Raw genomic sequence first — 21,743 nt, forward strand, 5'->3', positions numbered from 1 at the left:
AGCTTTGGGGTTCAATATCCTTTTGACCCACTGCAATGTTGTAACAGCTCCACTATTTTTTGGAACTTTAACTTCATAGTCCTGTGATCTGATATATCATGTTGGTGTTTTCTAAAAAATTCATTGTCCAAATTTATTTATATATCATTGCTTTGTCTTATTTATTTCTACCAATTGTCAGCTGTCCTGATGGGACGTTTGGGGATTTATGTGAAGACCGGCCAAACTTCTGCTCCGAGTCTCTCGGGTTTTGTTCAAATAATGCCACCTGTGTGCAGCAAAGTGCCTATACTGCTGAATGTAAATGCTCAGAAGGTAATCTTTTTTTTTTCTTGTACACTGTTCTCATAACGATTTTAGGGGATTTTGTTCAGTTTTTACATATGATTAAATGTACTCTATCGAGTTCAAGCAAACATTAACTAAAAGTTCTTCAAGAAGCTTATATAAGCCAAATAAAATCTTGCCCAGTGATGAACACTCATAGATTTCTGACCTAGCATCAATAAATTTTTAGGTTTTTGTGCCCAGAAGACATTGAAGATGTTAACTTAATATAGGCAAAGGAGATTTGTTTCATAGCAGTGTGAACAATGAAACAGTAATAATTTATAAAACATAACATCATTATCCACTTTAAATGGTGATAGGCTATTGAGTTCATATTTAAAAGTATTAATGTCTGGTGTAACAATCAAGCTTTTTGCTGTTGCACACATGAGGACTGAGTTTGATTCCTGAGTGGAGAAGTAATTTTATCAGGTGTCGCTGTCTGTCTGCTGGGATGCTGTATCCCATTGAAACCACATTGAAAGACTTGAAAGGGGTCACAGTACTATAAGCAAAAATATATATGCTGTGATGAACATAACACAATTAATCAACAACATTAGGAGGAATTTGACCTGCTATCAACTTAAAGGAAATCTTTCTTTGAGCGGATTTCATGGATTTTCCCTGCAGTTTTCATTTTAATTTTAAGCCTTAACCCTATCCGTACATTGTGTTTTACTATTGTGTCCATATGACATGGGGAACTCTGTGCCACCACTTTCAAAGAGGAAATTTACTCATTAATCCGATCTGTACACTTTGCATAGCAGTCTGTCAAAACGATTGTTTTAGAAATACTTATGAAAGTTTCAAACAGATCTTCGTACTAGAAGTATTCTAAAATGTGAAGAATACAACCCCTTGGGTACAAAATTACCCCAGGGCGTACAGATAGGGTTAATCAAGGCCTCCCTTTCTTGTTTAGCCGTCTCGTGAAATATCTTGCACTTGCTATTCTTTAAGCAAAAATACTGATCTTGAGTTGCTTTTTTTTCCTAGATAATGACGGTCAATTCTGTGAAAGGCAGAGAATCTTTGACTGTGGTCAGATTACGTGTGAAAATGGAGGAACCTGCTCTGGACCTCCATCCTCACCTCCGCAGTGTGACTGTCCCTCAGGTAGGCTTGACTTAGGTCTGAGGCTTGACCCAGACTTGTGTTTTGACTGAAGCTTCAGTCTTGACTGAGACCAAGTCTATACCGAGACCAAGTCCTAATTTAGGCTTGAGTCTTGACTTAAGAGTTTTGACTGAGACTTGAATCTTGACTTAGATTTGAATCTTGACTTAGATTTAGGTCTTGACTGAGGCAAAGTCTTGATGGAGGCTTGAGATCCTGACAGAAACTTGAGTCTTGACTAAGGCTTTCAGTCTTGACTGAGACTTGAGTCTTGACTGAGACTTGAGTCTTGACTGAGACTTGAGTCTTGACTGAGACTTGAGTCTTGACTGAGACTCGAGTAGGCCTTCCCGAACATCTGACACCCTCGTTCTCCTGACCAATCGAACCTACTCTTGACTGAGACTTGAATCTTTACTGAGGCTTTGAGTCTTGCTAATCTTTAGTTTTGTTGCTAATTTGTTGCACACAGCTTGATGAATACCACTTTTTTAAACAAACAGATTAGGACGATAAAAACATTGCACAAAGATGTAGAAAGAGCAGACCAGAAGGAGACTTCCCCCGTCAAGCATCTATATTTGATGTACTGATGAGAATTACATCATCAGGGACAGTGATTTTTGGTTTTAAATCACAAATATTTTTACGGAGTTTTGCTCAAATTTTATCAAGCTTTACTAATGTGTCCAAGCTGCACATTGTAAAAATCATTATGTTTTGTCTTCCTGTACCCTTTGGAAAGTATTGCGCGATTACTTTTGGTAGGAGTGTATATTTTCACATTCTTTGCTTTTCAGTTTTGTATGTTATTTTCATTTTTGTACTTAACTCTACATATTTTTATATCTCAAAAAGTTGTTTTATTTTAATAAAGCTAATTTGGTTTACAGAGTTCACGGGCAAACTTTGTGAGTCTCACGTGAACAACTGTGACACTACTGCATGCCCACCCACCGCCACATGCATTGATGGTCTCGATAAAGCTTTCTGCCGCTGTCCTTTGGGAAACACTGGTGCTTCCTGCACTGAAGGTAAATGTTTGATTTTTCTATTTACTGTTGTCATTAGTCATGTAGCTACTGGCCTCCCTTTGACTCAATACCATGTTCAAGTCAAGCAATTAGATGTTGAACATGCAATAAAAATGTTGCATTTCAGATTCTAGGCATCTTCAGGTTGGGTCAGATATTACGCTTTTAAGAAAAGTACTTTTCTCTATATCCTCTTTTCATTCGGTGGCCAATGGGTTCTTAGTAGAGATTGAACATTTAAATGGTAACATGCTGCAGTGCTAAAAATCTCCTTTTGAACCAAATTGTTGTGGGCAAGCCATCTAAGGGTGTTATTGTGAAGTCATTTGAGCCCTAAGGATGATTTTGAAATACAAATGAACGTGTATACTTTTTTTGTAATAGGTTAAGACCTTTTTATGCTGTTCATCTTTTTCACATAAAGAGCAGCATAAGGATTATGTAATTGCTACCATGATGGTGTTATATCTGTTACTGATTGAACTGGGTGTTTGAGTTGTTTTATGCTTGTAAAGTGTTAAAAGGGTACATTTTTTGCTTGAGTTGCTTGCTAGTAAACTGTATTTACATACACACTTACTCATTTATGGTATCAGAGACTTCAAACAACAAACAGTTCATGGCAACTTTTTGTTCTTTGTTTCAGGTGTAAACGAAAGTTTTGATATTTGTGTTCAACCTTCGAGCGATGCTAGTGGAGCCAGTCTGGCTTATCCTGCCCCGTATGACAATACTGGAGGTTTCACGGTGAAACTGTGGGTGAAATACTCAGTGCCTGGGGCCCAGGGTACCTACCTGTCTGTGTATTATTCAAGGTGAGATACTGATAAAATAATGAGACTTCATCCTCGTCTGTGTTTTCACATAACTACAAAGGAATGGTAGGAGATGGATCCTAAGGTTCCAGGCTGTATTCTCCTCTCATTTTTTGAACTGGAGATTTTTTATTAGTGTTTATGGTACTCATGAGATTGATACACCTCCAAATCTAATCACTGCGTTATATGCCTCATCAGCCACTTGTTCCAAAAAGAGCTGTATTTGAATTTCAAACTTTTCCTGTTCTTTTTTTTAGTCTATTACTGTAAGTAACAATAAAATGCTATATTTTCTGCCTCTGACTATGCATTACTTTATTATTTTTTAAGCTGAGAGTGAAATGGAATTTAAATTATCAAAAAAATCGTTATCACAGGAATCATTTTCCTTTTCTTCTCTTTGATTGCAAGCTACTTGTTGTTCCTAAAATGCTGATAAACACCTTTTATATTGTACATGTGTACATGGTACTTGATGTTGATGAAACGAAAATGTTTTCTCTGAAAACAGCACCGGATACGCTGATGAGAACCCTATCCTCATCTTTACCTTGGATTCATCTGGCTTGAACTTGAACCCTTCCCCTCTGCTGCCTTACGTATTCAAACCCATCAACGATGGAAACTGGCATTACGTCATCATCACATGGGACAGAGACACTGGCCATATAGACTTCATTATCGACTTTGTCCGCCACCATCAGATAAATGGCTTCTCACAGGGCCTGGAACTTGCTGGAGGAGGGTAAGGAGGCTACGTCCGTTTTTCTGTTGATGTTGAATGTCCTGGCAACAACAGAAATGTGCAGAGCATATCAATGGCTCAATTTCTCTAATGTTGAATTAAACCTACCATCTTTCTAGGGTGACAATAATCAAATGTTATAGCAGCTTTTGAAAAAGACAGACCTGGACTTCATAAAAAAAACAAAGAACAGAAAAAAAATCTGCCACATTGTCCCACGTGGTCAGGGAAAAAAATACCAATTTTCTATTTTTTGACTTGGATGTTCACGTAAAGACTCAAAAGATTAGACTTTTTACACAATCTTTACACAATGCCTTTTTTGGTTGCTAGTATAGTTGTATTGCACATAGAGCACACTGTAGAGCATGGATGTGCCTTATATAAATGCAAAAATTGTTGTTGTTGTTGTTGTTGTTGTTATTTTTTTAAATTGTTATTATTCTTATTCTTATAATAATAATTATTATTATCATCATCATCATCATCATTATTATTATTATTGTTATTATTACTATTATTATTATTACTATTATTATTATTATCATTATCATCATTATTATTATCATTATCTTTATAGCTGTTCTTTTTACTTAAACAATTCCTCACATTTGATTGTTGCTCCTCAGATTTGAAGTGATCGTTGGGTCGGCCAAAGAAGGCAGCCAGACATACAGTGCCACCGTGCTGCCCTTCGTCGGCTGTGTGTCAGGGATGGACTTGCTGAGCAGGGCTCTGGACTTTGACACTGAGGTGGAGCAGGTGGATGACAACCCGAGCAACTTCTTGGGAGATGTCTTTAGGTAACGCCGCAGTCTCCCAGACATCTGTTGTTCACGTTGTTCACTCTGGCACATGTCAATGAAATTGACAAAACAAGTATCACATAGAAATAATTCTTTTTCATACTTTAAAACAAAAATTCTTTCTTTCGCAGACTCCTATCACAGGAGCATTCTTGAGCAAGCCAGCACTCTCAGACGCACGCACACACGCACACACACACACACACACACACACACACACACACACACACACACACACACAAACATACACACACACACTCACACACACACACACACACACACACACACACACACACTCACAAATACGCGCACTCTGGAGATAAATACAAGGTACATTTTTTTCTTTAAACAGTTACTTCTTTACCACTGCTATCCCCTTCTATCTTTTTTCTTCTCTTCAGATGGCATGAGGTCATACCCTATGGCAATGTGGATGTGGAGAGACCTTCTACTGCTGCCATCTCTCAGTGCCCCCGAGGACAGCTTAGTCCAGACTGCAGACTACCCAGAGGTAAAGTTTTGTGGAATACATTTTTTTTTCTTCTCAACATCTTGGTATCCTCTTAGCCCTGCCAGTATCATCTTGAACTGCAGTGAATATGATCCCAATTTGCATCCCTTTTGGGTGTTATTGAGCTTGATGTATTGCTGAAAGGATGTATGTCATGTTGTATTTGGATTCTTGTTCTCTACAGTTTTTATACAACTGTGTATGATTATGTCAAAGTCGTTTTTCTTTGCTGTGATTTTAAATCTCTTCAAATATTTAAAGTTCAGTTTTGGAACAGTCAATAGAGTGGAGAAAGGAATGAGTTTATATTTCACGCCAATGTCGAAATGAAAATCACTTGGGCTCACTTTAGACTCTGTCATACCTTTCAGTATAAACCTTAACACCAACAATATCATATCAGAATTTATTTCTGTCCGTATCATGTATTTTGTTGGAGCTTTATATTGTATGGACAGCTGAAGACAGCAAAAGATAAAGATCTTATCAGTTTGTGAGTGTTTGAGTACTTAGTTGGCTGCTTGCACTATATGCTTCCTTGTAAGCTGAGAATGTTTCTGAGTGTTCTAGGATCTGTTGAGGTAAAGATTATAAAGTGAATAGAGCTTGCTGTTGAGCGGGAATATGTGCTTTACAAATGCTATTAACTATTTATTATTATTATATTCAGACCTTGGTTTAGGGCAGTGCTACAGACTGAAGTGTCTTCAAGCCATTCCCAAAGGGGGGCTATTAACATTCTTATGCAGTGTAGAATTGTAAACGGGCTGATTTATCAATGTCATGCTTATACTGTGCCGCAACAACATATAGGGGGAACTTCTGCTTTTTCTTTCTCATCCTTACTAACGTCATTTTTCCTCTACTTCTTTCGTATGCTTGTCACTCTCTTGTTAAATGCTATTTCCGGGGTGCCTTGATAGTCGAAGCAGACTTTGTGCTGTTGAGGCTAGAGAGGTGAGCAGAGTAAGCCGGATTCCTTGTTTGGACTTCTCTTGGCGCTCAAATGATCTTATGCAGTTGTGAGCGCTGTAAAAACCTTACTAAAACTAAAAAGACCTTGGTTTTGTCCTTACTATCCTTTCTGGTCATTCTTCCTCAATGTACTATATTTTGTAACGTATATTTCTACTTCATGTAGATGTAACTGTTCCTGGTGTGCTGGACTGCCCAGAGGACATCTCGGTGGCCACGGTGTACAGTGAGGCCCTGGTCACATGGACAGAACCAACTTTTGATGGAGCGGTCAGCGTCACATCATCTCGTCAACCAAGTAAGACTACCGTTGTGTGATTAATACACTTTTACATCTACCTCTATGGAGTTGAATTTTCTTGATCTCCAATTTTAAGATTTGAATCAGACCATCAATACTTAATTTATTCATAGAGGAACCAGCCATCCCTGTCTAGGTGCTGCATTTCTTGAGATATGAATCAGTAGTTATGATTGTATGGTGGATGGGAAGAGGGTGATTTTTGTGTGTCTTTGTCGTAATTGTTTTTACATTAGGCATCTATGCTGGAAAATGTTTATTTCTAACCCGCTGTTCCTGTTTACACTCTTCTTGTGTAGAAAGAATACTTTTTTAAGAAGTTGAGGAGAAGAGACTCTTTCATTTTCATGGTGAGATTTTAAAATCTTTTCCCATGGTCATTTTGTTAAAATACATTTGTGGTTGGTTGGTGTTCCTGACGGTCTGGTATGTTTTCTGCTCTCATTATTCTGCTTCAGCCATCAGTCTCACAGCAATAGAAATGTATGTTTTTTTAACTGCCAGTTTCTGCCCATGGTTCTGAATAATGTAGATTACACTAAGGTGGAAACTGGAAATATTTCTTTTGCAATATGTTCAGGCATCATCATCATCATGATTGCTTTTCTCACCTTGGTTCAGGGTATAAGCCACTAACAGACACTTTCCACTTTTCCCTATCCTGTGCAAGCCTCTTGATGCTATTCCATATCTTCACATGTTTCTGTACATCAATTTTATGACTCTTCTCCAGGTTCCACGTGGTCTTCTCCTTGATCTCTTACATGTTCAGGCATGCTCTACTTTTATCTTTTGACTTGGCCTTAACTTTCCCGTCCTTTTTTTTCACTCATAAATTTCTCCACAGTCTGTCACCAGCCTATTTTCAAGGGGAGTGGAGATTTATGGCTTTTGAGGCTGACTTGAAGCAGAGATATTCCCTTGTGGCATGACCTTGTCATGTCCGTACACACACAGAACAGATGTTTGATAGATTGTCATAGTCTCATTATGTCATATCCAGATACTGTTTTTCCAACCTACCCCGGCTTTGTTAGCAAAAGCTGTATGACCATGGTCACTGAATCCACATTACAATGAACGGGAAACTCTTTAGCGATACTCCCTTTTTATAAGATTTTCAGTTTATTGACTAAGTTGTAGATTTTCTGATTTTCTTGATTAATTGTTATGTATTTTTTGTCTGCAGATACTTACTTTACAAGAGGCGACCACACTGTCATATATGCAGCAAAGGATGAGGCTGGAAACACAGCTTTCTGTTCTTTTAAAGTTTTTGTCAATGGTAAGGGAATTATTATTTTTTTGCTCTAATGGACTTATGTACAGGGATGTTAAATGAATCACTTTTTTCTTCTTTGGAACAGTTAAATTTGAGTCATTGTTTTTGTTTATTCAGTATTAGCATTTTTATATATTAAAAAGCATCTTTGATAATATTTTTCTGGGCAACCTGTCGGCTCTTTAACAGTTTTTTCAAAGACCTTTCAGAATCCTTTTTAAACTAGCTTATGTGCTTTGTGCAGTCCTTGGGGGGGGGGGGGGGGGGGGTAGGAGGGGGAGTGGTGGAAATAATCAGAGGGGAAAGAGTTAGTGGCAAAGGTAGGTGGGGGAGAAGGGAGGGAGAAAGATAAATACAGCTGCTCATTGCTAGAGATACCTGTTGTATGGGCACTGATATACCAGCAGTACTTGCACAGAAGTGTCTGGAGCTTTTTAATACCAGGTTTTTTAGTGCAGTTCACTTATTATGTGTTTACTGTTTTATTTTAAAAGCCATTTTAATAGTACAATAACGGATGTTTCTATTTGCATATGGAAATATTTGTCATGTTTTTCCTGTTTGTAACATACATTTTATGGTTTTTAAGTACTCAATGCATTAATTACATAGCTTTTTCTGCCCTTACAATTTTTTTTAAAAATTGTTATTGGCAGGAAAACATGCTAAATCTATACTAATGACATATCAATACATACACATGTCGTATACATATATCATAGACGTAACATGCTTTCACACTCCTTTTAGAAGACATATCAGTTCATGGTGTAATATTCCAAATATTTGTAAGATCTTCAATGTTACCTTACTACTTTTTTCATTTGTCCTATCACCGTATTGTAGAGGCCATCTGTGCAGCCAGGGATGTCCCCCGAGGTGGAGGGGTAGCCACTGTCGTCGCTCAGTCGGGTAACGGTTTTACTGCCACGTCAGTCGGCTGCCAGACACCGAATCTTGCTCTGGTGGACGATGGACCCGTGGTGTACACCTGTGGGCCTGGAGGAGACTGGGAGTCTCTGCAGGACTCTGATAACCTGTACCCAACGTGTGGCAGTGAGTGATGAGTCTTTCGTTGTGCCAATGCTGGGTGATGTGGATTATATATATACATTTTTTTTTGTATTTCGGCGGAGTGGGTTGACACTTTTTCTAAGGAGTCACAAGTGCACTTGGTACTATGGTTTGCTAGTTGTGACTAGATTCTGTTTTCTGTACCCTACAAACATGTAAAGCTGAAACTGTCTAAGATGGTCACCCATTGTAGCAGAGAAAAGTGGTTGTCTTAGACTAGTGGTCCTTTTTTTTGTTTGTTTTTGTAAGTGTTTTATGGCGCTCGCAACTGCATAAGGTCATATGAGCGCGCGGGACACATTAAACTTTTTCCGTTGGTAGGAAATTTTGAATTTTGCCCGGGTGGTGGCCGAAGCCTACTCTTATCGATTTTAGACCACCAAGGGATCTTTAACATGCGCAACTTGCACATGTGGTCTCCGAGATTTTTCGCCCTTGTCCAGGAATGCTAGGTGTAGATCTTCTACCAGAAGATCAGGGGTATGGCTGAAAGACAGCAGTAAGAAGAAGCCAAGGAGAAGTAGTAGAAAGGCTGTAGAAAGAATCAGGAGCCCAGAGAAGGGGGGGGCAAAGGAGATGAGGGAGTGGGGGCAGAAAGAAGAGACGAAAGGACTAGTGGTCCTCTTAGACAGTGTCATTGGTGACATCGGTTCCATATACCTATGAAATATTTGGTCAAAATTTAAATTCTCAATGCCGGAAATACACAAAGTAGGAACTAATTGTAAAAGAATTAAAAGCTCTTGAAATATATTGTCAATATGTTAGTGTTTGAGCACTTATTTAGCTGCTTGCACTGTATGCTTCCCGGGAAGCTGAGAATGCTTCTGTCAGTGGTCTATGGTCTGCTGGGTAATACACATAGAGCTTGCTGTTGAGCTGAGGTATGCGCGATACAAATGCGATTTATTATTTATTATTGTTATAAAGTTTTTTCTCTATCATCTGAAAAATTTTGCTTTCTAGGGTTGGGGCATTTGAACATTATGACATATGGGGAAATTATGCTTGTCATTGTGAAGTCAAGCTGTATAAAGATTGAAATTCTTACTGAACAGACATTGTTGCTGCTGCCAAAAATGATGTGGACATCAGTCTGAAGTACAAGATTGACACGCCTGTGTGTACAGACATTAAAGATGCTATAGCTCTGATAGCTCCTCAAAAGATAGCAGAGGTATGTTGTGTAAGAGTATTATTATTTTCATCTTCATTTAAATCGTCAGGTTCTTGTTTTTCCTTTGATTTAACACTATCCACCCTCGCAGCGCTCAGAGCGCACAACACTTATCCCCATGGACCAGGATGCAAATGCGGTACATGCTATATCACTCAGTCGCCGATCGGCATCCCGTGGGGAAAAATTACGACTTCTTACCATCACCAATCGACGTCCCATGGGGGCAAAGTGTTAAGTCATCAAATTTCCAGGGTCTTTTTTTGTCCTTTTTTTTTTTTGCTTGACGTCGTCTTTCTTACTTTCGTTTAACATATTTATCATATTATGGGGTTTCTATTGTCAGTGTGAGTCTTTATCTTTAGAAATTAGCTACTATCTTGCTGAACTTTCTGAGGATTATGAAATTATAGTCTTTCAGTATATCAGACTTGTTTTTGTCATGCTGAAAAACACCTTTGAGTACATTCTGGTAAATTGTTCTCTGAACACACGAGAGAAGTAGATTTTGACTTCAGTGGTAACTTAGTTAAGAATATGCTTCCGTTTTTTTAAAAATAGAACTGTTCTCTCTTCCTCTGGGAATGGCCTGTGATTGGGAGAAAGGGAAAAGATCTTCCTAAACTTTGGTAAAACAAAAAAAAATGTTTAAGAAAATTAGATGCTCTGTAGGTTGAGGAAATTACAGTAAGTCATTGATGTGATCTTCTTTTTTGCAAAGACTTATAGAAAAAAATGAAAAACAATAAATGTGATTAGTTGGGAGCTCTGTGATACATTTTGATTTGCCTTTTTTTTATCACTGAACACAAAGTACAAATGTTTAGTAAAAAAAGGTATACATATATTTGTGGTTTGTACAGCAATGGAGAAAGGTGCTGAGGTGAATTAAAAACTCATAGATTATTATTACAGAGAGAGTATTAATAGTAAGACATCATTATTACTTTACTTTACTTTACTTTTCCAATCCAGCGGCCATTTAGGTTCTCGCCCTTCGGCCTGTACATCATTATTACGAAGAGTTTATTGTTAACGGTTTTGATCTGGATCCACAGTTGCAAGGGAGGTGGAGTGACAACATCTGTGCCACGACGACCTGCTCGGACATCACCGTGACCGTAAACTGTGACAATCTGCCAGAGACCGCTGTCAACATTGGGCTCAAGAATGTGGAGTAAGAACTACATTTTTGTTTTTAGTAGTGTAGGGTTTTAGTTGCGAGTTTTTCGTCATAGAGTAAATATGAAGCATTCTGATAAAATGAGTTACTTCTTGGACTCAAGCCTTATGGAAATAGATACGTCATGCTTATAGGTGAAGTTTTTACAATTTATAAGTACAGTCGTACCTGCCTTAACGGTAACCTGTATAAAACGGAAACCTGTCTTAACGGAATCTCCCCGCTGCCCCCTTGATATATTCTTCTTTAATTACCTGTGTAAAACAGAAACCTCTCCAACGCGGAAACGGAAAAAAAAATCTTCTCCCGTCAGAGGGTTTCACCTGTCTAAGACGGAAAATGCTTTGCCTGCTCAGCCCTGATTTGAAACAAAACTCACAAGTTTGATTCCGCTGGCTCTGAAATTATCGCCATGGCCATGCTGCTAGGTGAGGAAGGGAGTTCGGGGTGCAATCTGGGGGTAGATGTTACCCCATCATGTGAGCCCTGAGTGATGCAGATGGTCAGGGTGGTGTGGGTGAGAAACTCTCGACTGCCCGTGAGAGTGCTTGAGTACCGAGCCACTACGGAAACTTCCCTGGGTAAAATTAGATTGACCAAAGTCTGCCACCCTGATTGTACAGCCACCAGAGAAAAGAGTTCCTCGAAACGTTGTTACATGATGGCTGTGAGGGGTGGCATTGGTTGACTGTGCTTGTTGCACAGGTGGGTGGGGCTAAGGGTGAAAGCAAAAGAGATGTTCAAACGTTTCAGTTTTTAATAGGTCAAACAGCGGTCCTATGAAAGGCAAGCACTGGTGGTGAGTAAGACTGCATGTCATTTTCAGACAGGATAGAAATTGAGGGGTGTGAAGTTTTGACCACTGCTTGCCGATCGGACAAGCGATCCTTGATCCCTCCGGCTGGGCCTTTGAACCCCCCCCCCTCCATCTCCCCCTAAATTCCCCTGTCTAAGATGAAAAATGTCCAAGACAGAATTTTTATCTGTCTTCCTTGCTATTCCGTCTTGCACAGGTTTGACTGTTTGAGGTAATAAAAGGCATGTTACACATAAAGAATATGGCATCAATAGAAAATTTACTAATTTGACCTTAGTTTGGATTTTTGGCAAATATCTCCATTTGTGGATTGCGAGAAGTAACTTTTTTATTAGCACGCCTCACAAATGAAAAGCTTCAGGTTATAATTTATTACTACAATTTCCTGCTATACAGATGGTATTAGAATAGCCAAAGCTGTGTTAGCTCCTAAAAGTATGTGTTGTACATGATATAACTTTATTTTCCTGTTTTTGTCTTATACAAAGTAGTCAAAACCATTCACTTCATGTGTGGCTCTTGCTGTCATCTGTAGAACTCTTTTGATCACATAGAACAAGGTATCATTCTCAATCAATTTCTCATAACTACGATGAAATATTTAGGTGAAAGGACTTGGTTATGACAGAGCAACATTAGTTTAGGTTTATAATGTTATGTTTCTTTTGTAAAAGAGTTAATGTTAACAAGAATTAATTAACTTAGTTACTTCAATATTAATTTGGTTTTCTTTTCTTATTGTCTTAGAATATTAAATCCTCTATCTGGTGTGGAACTTGTCCATTCATAATGTTTTTTTTGAAAATTGAAATAGCATAATAGTATGAAGGGAGGGAGGGGTAGGAGGGGTGATCCGGGGTGAGGGAGACTAATTTGAGATTTTCCTGCTTTGTTATTTTATTCCAGCTCTCAGCTTTCAAATGGTGTTCAGACGCTACCTGTTCAACAAGTCCTACTTTCTGAAATACTGGACAATGATCTTCTGGCTTTTACAGTAAGGCTACCGTTTGACACTAAAATGCTTGAGTTTTGTCACTTTCAAGCTTTAATATAATGTGTCTGAAATGTACCGGGCTGGTGGGCATAGGTTTTTGTGAGCAGTCTAGAGTGATCATATAGTTAAGCTTGTGCTGTAAACGAGATAATCTATCTTTTCCCATTACATCACACTATTTCATTGAGATATTTTTTGGTTGGAGATTTTTCATTGAAATCTAAGTTATTTGCTTTCACTTTTCAGATGTAAATTTTGTTACTGTTTGATGTTGTAGACTTTCTCAGGATGTTTTCTTAAATAACTTCACAGACAGTTAAAATAGAGTAATGTAACTGATGCGATCTAGAAGAAATTAGAGTGATATAACTGCTTTCTGACTTGGTGTGAGTTGTCTGTGCAGACATTATTGAATCAGAATTTTGTTGCTTTTCTTTTATTTTGGCAATGGACATGTGTGCCGGGTATGATTTACTACATAATTTGCCTTTTCCAAGATGCATTATGAGTTGCACCAGATTCATAATAAATATCTTCTTTTGTCTGCATTTTTCAAGTGAAGATTGCAGCATGTAAGGTACACTTTTTATATATCGCATTTTCTCTTTGTAGGACATCTTCCCTCAAGCTGAGTTGGATCCTAATCAGCTTGAGGTCTCTGCATCCCTTGTCTGTCCTGCTGGTCAGGTTGTGAGAGCTGAGAGCTGTGGTAGGTGTTTATTGTATAGTTTTGTTGTATGTGATTGTTTTATAAGTTACAAGTCTTATTATTGTTATAGGTTGTGAGAGCTGAGAGCTGTGGTAGGTCTTTATTGTATAGTTTTGTTGTATGTGATTGTTTTATAAGTTACAAGTCTTATTATTGTTATAATGATAAAATTATTTTGTTTCTAATTATGCTTTCTTTCTCACCTCACTGAATAATAAACTTGATAATTGTACTCTTCATTGTTTCAGTTCTTATGACATCTATATCTGGAGGAGTGGCATGTGACTTTTTATATAGACATGTTGAAAATTGCGGTAAAGTTTTTTCGAAGTGAAAGAGATTCTTAGACCCCAAACTTATCCTAGTCTCTTTAGCTTGAGGTGAAATGGACATCATTGTGGAGTTTTTCCAACTTTCCCAAATATATGCTGCAACACACCTGTAATTCATATGTGTGTATTGTTAGTACATTGGTGTCGCATTTTGCATGACACTTTTCTATCAACCTCAGCCCACGTGGCTTATAATTATAATATGGTGCCTCTCTTACTTGCCTTAATTTTTTATGGAGTATCACTGTGTTTCTGCTGGGATGTTGTATCCCTCTCATCCTTGGTTAGCCTTGACAGGTAATGTTGAATCTTTTTTCCTAAATTATCTAAAATTGAGCTGATCAGGGCATTAAAAAACAACATTAAAAAGCACTGCAGCTTGCCTACCATAAAAAAAACTGCATCTCCCCTCAACCCTTAACAGCAAAAGAGGATGAAAATGTAAAGTACATAAGTAAAAAAGCACCAACTTTGCTCTTACCAAAAAACAAAAACAAAAATGCAAATATTGATTAAAGGCTTGTGGTCAGAAATAAACCCTCTCTTTTCACTATCCCCGTGGGTGGTTGGCAGATGCTCCGATATAGTTTGCTCCTTCTTTCCTATCAAATATCTGTCATTCTTATATCTCCTTCATTTACTCTTGCATATTACTCTCTTGTAGTAACACCTCTAATCTTCGGCGATATGCGGTCGAACCTGCTCTAACAGCAACTTCTCCAAGACAGTCATGTGTACAAATGACCATAGTCCTGCACTTCCCCATTTGTTTTTGTTTTTTAATTAGAAATTACAATAACATTGTCCAAGACATCTACCTGTCTATGACAACTACTTTTGTTCTGGAAAATGTGTAGTCATCTCGGATGATTTCAACTGTATTTCAACTGCATAGTGTAAAACTCCACAATGCGCCATTTTGAAACGTTACATATGACGGAACCTTACACTACGCAGTCACTTTGTGTTGCAAGTGCTGTAAAACTCTGACAAAGAAACTAAACTAAACTATCCACCTTCCCCAGTGTCCTGTGGCCCAGGCACCTTCTACAACAGCTCCACCGTGCACTGTGACAACTGCCCTGTGGGCAGCTACCAGACAGGTTACGGTCAGCCCAGCTGTGTTGGCTGTGCAGTGGGGCAGACCACACAGAGAGTGGGCAGTGAAAACCCATCTTTGTGTGCAGGTGAATGAGACAGAAAAACAATGGTTTTCCCACTGTTCATTCCTTTTGAATTATGGATCTTTGAGTAGATTGTTTTATGTTTCAAATATTTATATTTTTTAATATGTTTGCCATTTTGCAAGAGTTTTTGGTTTGTTGTACTATACTAATGCTTTATTAAACTTTTTTAATGGCAATTTGTCTTCTGCTATATTCAAAAGGAGTTCAAGAGACTTGGTTTGGGAAAGAAGTAAATTTGGAATTATGAATGTATTGTCAAAAGGTAATATCCTACAATTTTCCAAAATCTTTCTATCCTTAGAGTTTTGTTTATGGACACTTGCTGTTCTTGAACATATGCTTTAAAGTAAGAAAAGTATGTTGAAAAATCATCACATAAAAGTATGTCTTATCACACTAGATATTCCTTAATTTACTAACAGGTTTAAAAATTCATTCTTTCCATCATCAATGCAAGCTATTCATTCATTGTTAGATGTGTAAGAAGACATAAGTTTGTATTCCCAATAAATGAGTTAGATTGGTCTGTGCTTGTCAGTGTATGTAAGTGTATGTCTGTATGTGTGTGTGTGTGTGTGTGTGTGTGTGTGTGTGTGTGTGTGTGTGTGTGTGTGTGTGTGTGTGTGTGTGTGTGTGTGTGTGTGTGAGAGAGAGAGAGAGAGAGAGAGAGAGAGAGAGAGAGAGAGAGAGAGAGAGAGAGAGAGAGAGAGAGTCAGAATCTGGGTGTTAATGAGTGCATGTGAGTGTATGTATTCACCATACCGCAGCAAATTTATCTTTCGGATAATCAATAAATCTTATAATCTTATCTGATATTATCTTATAGCATTTTATCTCATAGTGTCATCTTATCCTACCTTATCTTATCTCATCTTATCCTATCTTATCCCCTCCACCCCATGAGCAGCCTCCTGCGCAGTGGGCCAGTTCTACAGCACAACACTTGGATCATGCACTGACTGCATCCTGGGCTTTTACCAGGATGAAGAGGGTCAGTTTGAGTGCAAAGCTTGTCCTGTTGGGGAGACCACTGGTCAACTTGGGTCCATATCTTCTTCTGCTTGTTCAGGTAGGCTACATGAAAATATTGCTTTTTGTTTACTTTTTAATTTAGTTTATTTAAATACAATATAACACAAATAGGTCGAACACAGAAGACTCGAAATCACGCATCCGTCAAACTGTACCTGCGGTCCCGGTTCTTTTTTTTTCTTCTTTATCTCTTGTAAGATATCCCTCGAGCTATGGATCCCTCGAACTAATTGGGCAGATCCCGACGAATTCAAGCTATCCATGTTAAACTGTAGGCCCGACTGTCAAACCTGTGCAAGACAACCACTATTGTAGAGGAGAGACGTGGTAATCTTAGACAGTTGGTCCACAGGAATAGTGTCATTTTAATATTGAAGAAAAACTCTAGTATGGGAGTGGAAGGTGGTCATTTGAACAGGTGATTGTCTTGGATAGATGGTCATTAAAGTAGGTTTTACTGTACTTAATATTGTTTTATACCCACCATCGTCTTGGCTTTCTTTATACTTATAAAAAAAAAAGTATATGTTGCTGTTGGCCTGGCCTTTTCTTTCTTTCTCAAACTCTCTTTCTTTGTAAGTGATCAGCGGATGTTTTGGTGTAGACTCCTCTATGGTCCTCTTTTCAGAGTAACAAGTATCCTTTTTTTTCTAGCAAAATGTTACTTTTATTGCCCTAACTTGATGAGAAGTGCATCTCAACTTTAATTCGACTCTCCTTTATCTTGATATCCTGGTAAAGAATATTCTTCTTTGAAGGCCAGATCTGAAACAGACATCAGCAGTCATGCTTTTTACACTCATTTTTCTTCTTCCCCCTCGTGTTTTTAAAGTATTATGATAACACTGTCCAAGACGTCTACCTGTCTATGATAAACACTTTTCACCTCAAAAGTGGGTGGCGGTGTTAGAAAATTTTGACCGTACCCTTTAGCTATTGCAAGTCTACATCTGACTCTTTTGTTGAAGGATGCATGTTCACCTGTAAATAAAAATAAACAAGTAATTTTTGCAGTGGTCCATTCATTTCATCCTGTCATTCCACAGAGGGGTGTGAGTCTGGAGAGCAGCTGCTTCCAACAGGCAACTGTGCACCATGCCCCGCGGGTACCTACAGGCAGCTGGGTGTGAATCTGGTGTGCACGGCCTGTCCCTCTGACTACACCACGCCAGACGACAGCAGCATCTCGGCAGACAACTGCACTGTGTGTAAGTAATGATTCTTCTTCTTCTTCTGTCTATGCCTGCTAAAAGAAGAAGAAGAAGAAGAAGAAGAAGAAGAAGAAGAAGAAGAAGAAGAAGAAGAAGAAGAAGAAGAAGAAGAAGAAGAAGAAGAATGACAATGATAGTAATTATGATAATAATAATGGTAATAATAATAAAAATAATAATAATAATACTAGTTCATCCATGTTAGTTTACAGAGAATATTTCGTATTTGAAACTGGAGAAATGGCTATGACCAAAGAGACCAATTCTAGCAGAGAAGTGTTTGCCTCATTATGAGCGTTTAAAAACTTCATTTCCACTAGACGATTTGTGCAAGCTGCTGGTTTCTCTCTTGATTTCAGCTTTTCAAATGTGTGAAGCCTCACAATGCCTGATGCTAGAGCTCAGAGGGTAAATGACAGTAAAATCTTTATCTCACAGTGGAGTTGATTTTTACGTACACAGATATTTTATATACTTCGATTGTAGACTCATCTCTTGCCCTACAAGTAGTCACATGCTGTTTTCAAAGGTACACTACAGATTAAGCTGTATGAGCCAACCCAAGCAGTAAGCAGGACATCCCAGTGCACAGTAGATACATGTCTACAGTACAAGTATTGTGATCAAGAAGAAGTTTTACTATTACCTGTGGGTGATTGGTGGGTGCTCTGATGTATTCTGCTCCTTCTTTCCTATAAAAAAATCAGTTATGTTTTATCTCTCCTCCTTCTTTTTTATATTTGTTACTCCCTTGTAACACCTCTAATCTTCAGCACTTATGTGAACTTATTGTGTTGCAAATGCAGTAAAACACTAACTAAAACCAAAACGAAGTATTATCTCTAATGACTCATCTTCTTCTTTGTCCTCTCTTTCTTCCAGTGAAATGCCCTGCAGGATCAAAAGCCAATGTTCAAAACACTGGCTGTGAGCTGTGTCCAGTGGGAGAGTACCAGCCTGACAGGAACCAGAGAGCCTGCCTTGAATGTCCAGTTAACTTCACGACATCATCTACTGGGACGGTCAACCAGAACAGCTGTGAGAGTAAGTATAATACAATTTTTGTGTCTAATTTAGAACGACTTTCAGCACCTTTCATGATGTAGCACTTTTTTTTTCTTTTGCGTGTGACTTCCTACAGTATCTTATTGAATTTTTAATGTTTTCATGGTTGAAAAAGTCCGATATGATAAGTGCTATTTCTTCGTGGTAGTGCTGTCTGTTTTATTGATTTTTGCCCATTTTTCTTCTCATGATATGTTGGCCAATCATGATTTTGTTTATGTTGTTGATTTGTGTATCCTTATGTTGTTGCAATAGAGCCAATTTCTTTTCGTGAAGCAAAAGCAGTATTTTTGGTTATTGATAACCCCAGTTATAAGCAGCTCATACTTAAGAATCAGTTGCTAAGTAGCTCATCTTTAAAAAAATATGTGTTATTTACCGAAATTACTATGTACTGGTGCCGCAGGATGTATACATTGCAAGATTCCTTGTGATAAAAGAGATTTTATTTTCAGGTTGGGAACAATGTGAAGAATCGCGAAAGGATTCTTTCATTTTTATTGATTTAGATGTCTGTCAATAACTATGATCAGACTGGCAACAGTTTAAACTTAAATGTTACAGTTGAATTTATGTTCAAGTTTGAATTACAGACAAACATAGGTTAGAAGGTTTTTTCAAAGCCTTATATACGTCTCTGCATTGTTCATTTCTAAATGTTTTACGGTGCTCCTAAGGATCTCTAGGCATGGAAAGGAACATGTTAAGTTTTAACAATACTCTGTCTCATTCCGTCAAAGCTGGTGATCTTTACTTGAAACTTAAAATCCACGTCTCATACAAAGATTCAAAAATAGAAATTATTTTCTTTATATTGGAAGGGGGAACAAGGGGAGACGTAACAGAAGATGGGAATAGAATGTAGAAAGCAGGCTTGGAATGAAAACAAAACAGGCAAGCAAAATGACTATGACAGTTTTTTTTTTTATTTCAGTAAGGTCTGATAAGATAGATGAGTCCGACAACTGGAAACGTTTAGAAGAAAAAGAGTATTGCATGAAGCCAGTTTGTCAGACGAGTGTTTATAGTTTCCCTACATTTTGGGTACTTCAATCTTTCCTGTATATTCATCAACAGTATGTCTTGTTCTAGCACTGGGAATGGGACTTATTCTCGCCAGATTGTATGAAACTAGAGTGATTCACAAAGCGTAAAATATACTGTTATATAATAGCACTTGTTCCAGAGGCCATGTGTGTTGGGGGGGTTTTTTTTTGTTTTTTGTTGTTGTTGTTGTTTGTGTACATCTCTCATTAATTATTCCTTACACTTCTGACAGCAACTATCATAGGTATGTATGGGAAAGGTGCTTATGTAGATCAGTACTGCTTGGTTAGCTTCAGAATCTTATTTTAAAAACCCTGAATGGTAAAGGCCAGTTCACACACTCATGGAAAGGACTTATCAAAAGTATGGGCTAGCAATCCTGAGAGATATCAACACTATCATCTTAACATGACAACCAAATGTAAGAAGTAACGTTACGTTACACACAACTAGATATTCATTGCAGCATTAATTCAGGTTAATTTTGGCCCCCAAGGTACTGTAATATCAATAGTAACTTTATGGGTTAGGGTAAAATGGTAGAAGCAGAGTTAGAGACAGGAGTGTAGGGGTAGGATTAGGATAGTAATAGTAATCATCGGGGCCTTAACAGGGCTTTCCTTTTATTGTACCTTTCTTCTAAGCATTTTGGCTTCTTTCTGGAAGGGATGAGAAATGTCAGCAGGGACAGAGAGAGTTGGGCTTGATCTATGCGGGCAGACTATAGGCCTATAGACTGCACTGTGCTTGGTGTTTCTTGGGTTGAGAAATAATGTACCTCCCCCCTCCCCCCCAAGAAAGGTCATGTTTTTCAATAGTGTTTGGGAATATAATATGCTGACTTTCACTCGGGACTGCTTCTAGGTATAGATATTTATAATTTATGAGAAGTCATGAAGTTTATTATGATAGTCAGACTATCTACATATTAATATTAAGAAGTAGTGATAGTCTTTGCTTTTTTTTTTCTTTTGCTTGTTTTTTGCTTGTTTTTTGTTTGTTTTGCTTGTTTTTTGCTTTGGGAGAGATTCTCTAGTCAATGTCAAAGCCGTAGCCTACATTGAGTAACTTACTTCTACGATTATTGTGGATTGTGGCTTACTTTTTTTATTTTTTATGCTTGTCTTTCATGCTGTAGTTTAATACGCTTTAAAATGTAGACAGGTGCCACTGTTACTGTTTAGATTTGTTGCTTGTAGCAGAGGTACTATGAAGTTGTCATAAAAATGTGCAAATTCTAAATCCTGATGTTTGCACTTTGTGTCGACTCCCTCATGGCCGTGTTTCATCTAAAAGAAGCTGAATGACTTATGAATGTTTTTTTAAGTCAATTGGCTTGCCTACTGGTAAGACATCTAGGGTAGTTTGTTGTGATATGATTTATTCATTGATAGTTTGATTTCTGACTTTTTTTTTTGCAACATTATTGCTTCAGCTTTTTTTTTACCGCTCTCATTTTTTCCCCTTTGTCAAAGAGGACACAAAGAAGTTTGATAAATTTCTGCCTAAATTATACATGTATGATATAAAGGATTCATCCCAAGAACATGGATGTGCATGGAAATTTATCTCAAGTAGAGGTTGTAGTAATGTGCAATTTATGTATAAAGTTATCTTGGGCAAAACCCATAGATCCAAGCTTTTACAAATATAGCCCTATAGGCTTTTTTATATTAGTATGCACAAGAGCTTCCTTTGCAAAAACTCAAAAAGTGCATTAGCATGCATGATTCATTTTTAGACACTCCAAACTGCCAACGCTAGAACAACACTGAATGTTCACCTGCACATGCACTTACTTGCATTCCACATACAAATACACATCCGTGTGTACACTTACGGGCAAACATACACATGTACACATGCACGCACACACAGACACACACTTTTGAACACATAACACACACACACAAACAAACACACACACACACACACATACATGTGCACACACACACACACACACACACACACACACACCTATGCATACTCTC

General features: G+C 38.0%; 1 protein-coding gene across 1 annotated transcript in view; it reads left to right on the forward strand.

Moving 5' to 3' along the window:
* Positions 1-21,743, forward strand: part of LOC101861248 — a gene marked incomplete at its 5' end in the record, with an annotated part of 93,215 nt that overhangs the window by 52,870 nt on the left and 18,602 nt on the right. Inside the window, 18 exon segments of the mRNA XM_035968678.1 lie at positions 182-315; positions 1,333-1,452; positions 2,346-2,486; positions 3,133-3,301; positions 3,816-4,049; positions 4,679-4,852; positions 5,257-5,366; positions 6,508-6,639; positions 7,832-7,927; positions 8,771-8,980; positions 10,057-10,175; positions 11,234-11,352; positions 13,082-13,169; positions 13,782-13,878; positions 15,236-15,397; positions 16,305-16,466; positions 17,476-17,637; positions 18,523-18,684. Coding sequence (XP_035824571.1) covers positions 182-315; positions 1,333-1,452; positions 2,346-2,486; positions 3,133-3,301; positions 3,816-4,049; positions 4,679-4,852; positions 5,257-5,366; positions 6,508-6,639; positions 7,832-7,927; positions 8,771-8,980; positions 10,057-10,175; positions 11,234-11,352; positions 13,082-13,169; positions 13,782-13,878; positions 15,236-15,397; positions 16,305-16,466; positions 17,476-17,637; positions 18,523-18,684 — 2,591 coding nt within the window.

Source organism: Aplysia californica, unplaced genomic scaffold (genome assembly GCF_000002075.1).
Source record: "Aplysia californica isolate F4 #8 unplaced genomic scaffold, AplCal3.0 scaffold00004, whole genome shotgun sequence".
Classification (NCBI taxonomy): domain Eukaryota; kingdom Metazoa; phylum Mollusca; class Gastropoda; order Aplysiida; family Aplysiidae; genus Aplysia; species Aplysia californica.